Genomic DNA, 3428 nt, shown 5'->3' on the forward strand with positions numbered 1-3428 from the left:
GCGTATGTGGCAGTGCAGATCAGCCTTGGTGTTCCTCCTCTCACACCCTGACCGCTGACCGAGATGCAGCCTGCGGTCTCCAGCTGAAAAAGAGGAAAGGTCTGAGGTCTGTCTGGTTGTGTGTCTAGTTCAAAGTCAGATCAGGGTGGGATCATGGGCATCATCCCAGGCAGCCCAATCAAACACCGGTGAAACCTTCCCGCAAGGCTTGTGACGACTGACAGGGGACATCAGAGCCAAAGTGGTGGTCACAGCCCCCTATGCAGCTGGAGCCCCAGCTGCAGCAGCAGCAGCTCTGCAAATACTCCTTCCAGAAGGCAGTGGCGCAGATGGGGCAGTGCAGATCAGCCTTGGTGTTCCTCCTCTCACACCCTGACCGAGATAATGTGTGCAGCCTGCGGTCTCCAGCTGAAAAAGAGGAAAGGTCTGTGTCGGTTCTGGTTGTGTGTCTAGTTCAAAGTCAGATCAGGGTGGGATCATGGGCATCATCCCAGGCAGCCCAATCAAACACCGGTGAAACCTTCCCGCAAGGCTTGTGACGACTGACAGGGGACATCAGAGCCAAAGTGGTGGTCACAGCCCCCTAGCACCACCAGGACAGAGGGCCTCAGGGCTCCTCTCTCAGCTGACTTGATGGAGGAGATGAAGCTGCCACGATGTGAGCATGAGGGTCAGGGCCGCGGTGCTGCAAATGCCACATCCATGGTGGGCATCATATTCATGCACCCCACGCAGTGCATGGGAAGCACCCAAAAGGGCCATCTCCTCAAAAGGTGAGCAGAGACGTGGGCCCAGCGCTGCCCTACTCAGCAATACTCCTGCTGAACACAGTCAGGGAAGGAGCGTGGTGAGCAAGCGGAGCGAGATTCCCTGTTGCAGCCCAGGACCTCCAGCACAGGTAGACACAAGGCTAGCGGAGGCAGCCACCTCCCCGATGGGTGGTGGACCAACTAGAAGGCGACATCTCCTAGTCGGCCATGCCCATCAGCATGGCACACCTCCCAGACAGTAAGGGAGCACATGCTGACCGGCCAGCTGGGCACCCATGGGGACGCACGCACAGTTTGGAAGGATGCATGTCTAAGGCAGGAGTACTTTTTAATTTTTTTCCTCCCCGTAACATTAGAGCTGCATTTGCAGTTCGGACTCTAACCCCCTGCTGTTGAAGAGGAACGCATCACCTCTAGTCCTTTTCCTTTGAACAGCGCTAAGTGCTGAGAAGGGCATTGCTAATAAATCTTCCCTGTGCCAGTTCCCAGGAGAACTGGGTCATCTCAGGCCCTTCCTCCCCCACCAGCCAGCACCTCCTTGCAAAGTCATGGAGCTGTAAATTTGGCAGAAGCTCTCAGGGCCCTGAGGACACTAATAGGCCTTAATGGGTCTCACCTGGGGCCTCCACCCTCCACCCCCATGGGCCCAGGAACCCATTTAAGCTCAGCCCCGGGCCCTTAGTCTCTCCTTGATCTGTGTTGTAGGAGCATTGGTCTCCAGCTCAGCAGTGCCTGGCTATGGACTGACTTCTTGACCTGTTCTCAGACCTGCCTCACCACTACGGACCTGTCTGGGCTGTGTGTGACCCTGCTTACCCTCGCCAGACCTCATCCTGACCTGCAGCTTGCCCTGAGACCTGCCTCATCACCATGAATGTGCCTGATGATCTGGACTCCCCCTCAACCTGGTGACCATCTCTGAGTCTGCTCTTCTTGCCTCTCAGGTGCTGTGGCTGGTGAGAAAGCTGCATTGCTGGCCACCCAATTCTGGTCAGCCCCCAACCCTTCAGACCTTCTGCTTCCTGACAGTGGTCTGTGTATGCAACACAAACTGGAGATAACTCAGAGCCCAGCATGCTGGGCGAGATTTCTGGGCACTCTTACTCATCTTTTCTTTACCATTTTAGACACGCAGGTTTGTCCTGCAGCCGTACAACCTCTGAGAGCACTCCTGTATAAATGTGGGGCCTGAGGGAGCCTGATAGCCCCTGTGGGCTGCAGGCAGGTGACAAGAAGAAACAGAGCGCAACCTGCGTCTTGGGGCCCTCTGATCAAATGTTTCCAGTTTTACATGGACTTCACTTTACTTGAGCTCTGGGCATAAACAGTCCATGTCCCAGGCCCCCACTATCTCTGTCCATGGCGTGGCTGGGCACAGCTCCATCTGTGCTGTTGCTGGGCATGCATAGCTCCATCCCATTAATGGAAGAGGAGGAACTGATGGGGAATGTGATGATCAGTGGCAGGTTTGGGTGTAGTGATCAGGAAATAGTGGTCTGCAAGATCCTGAAGGGAGTGTAAAAAGTTAGTAGTGATATACAGACTCTGGACTTCACCCTGTTCAGGGAGCTGGTAAGTGGGATCCTGTTGGGAGGCAGCTCTGAAGGGTGAAGACGCTCAGCAGAGCTGGCAGGTCTTTAAGGACAGGATCTTCCAAGTCCATCCCAAGAATCAGGTATGCAAGTAGATGTACTGGGAGATGGGTTTGGCTAAACTGGGAATGAAACTCATGACTGAGCTCCAGTGCAAAAAGGCAGTATGAAGGAGGTGGAAGCATGGACAGGCCATTAGAGAAATATGGAAATGTTGCTTGGGCTTGTAGGAATGATGTTATGAAAGCCAAAGCTCAGTTTGTTGAGATGCGCGAGGAACATCAGATCTTCTACAACTAAAATAGTAGTACTAGTTGTAGAAGATCTGATGTTCCTCGCGCATCTCAACAAACTCCTCTAGTTGCGGAAAGCTGAAGAAGGAAAGTGTTCACAAAGGCACCACTGCTCACTGCAGCAAATGGTAGTGGACACAGACAAAGCTGAGGTACTCCATGCCTTCTTTGCCTCAGTCTTCACCGGCAAGGTCTCCCAGACCGTGTACCTGGAGGCAGGGCTCAGAGAGAAGAATAACCATCAGTGGATGAGGGTCAGGGTGATTATTACTTGGAGAGCTTGACCCATAAAAATCTGTGAGCCCAGAGAGGCTGTGTCCAAGGGTGCTGAGAGGTGGCCATGGGTGCTGGCTGATGTCCTTGCAAGGCCACTTGTAACATCATGGAGAAAATCGTGGAGCAAGTCCTGCTGGAGTGCGTTCCTGGGCAGATGGAGGAGCAGGAGGCAACAGGCAGCCTGTGCTGAGCAGGGGTAAACCCACCCTGACTGCCTCCTGTGACGGGACCACGGGAGTTGGGGGCGAGGGCAGAGCAACGATGCCGTTCACCTCCGCGGTAGATCTGGCGCCATCTCCCACCACGTCCGGGTGGCGGGATGGGACGGTTTGGGATTGGGGGGGGGACGACAAGCAGAGGGGTGAGGAGCCTGTGGGGCTCTGAGGGTTGTGGTTAAGGGGTCGCACCCCACCGGGATGTGGGCAGCAAGCGGGGTCTGTCCTGGCCCCGGCAGAGGGACGAGGGGAGCGGGACGGGCTGAGGGGCGCCTGAGGGAG

General features: G+C 55.3%; 1 protein-coding gene across 1 annotated transcript in view; it reads left to right on the forward strand.

The window, feature by feature from the left end:
• The first annotated feature begins 2490 nt into the window (after positions 1-2490).
• NMB (neuromedin B) overlaps positions 2491-3428 on the forward strand; it is a 5815-nt gene continuing 4877 nt past the window's right edge. Inside the window, 1 exon segment of the mRNA XM_019471269.1 lies at positions 2491-2588. Within this exon segment, the coding sequence (XP_019326814.1) occupies positions 2491-2588 (98 nt within the window).

This window comes from Aptenodytes forsteri, unplaced genomic scaffold (genome assembly GCF_000699145.1).
Source record: "Aptenodytes forsteri isolate BGI_AS27 unplaced genomic scaffold, ASM69914v1 Scaffold113, whole genome shotgun sequence".
Taxonomy (NCBI): Eukaryota; Metazoa; Chordata; class Aves; order Sphenisciformes; family Spheniscidae; genus Aptenodytes; species Aptenodytes forsteri.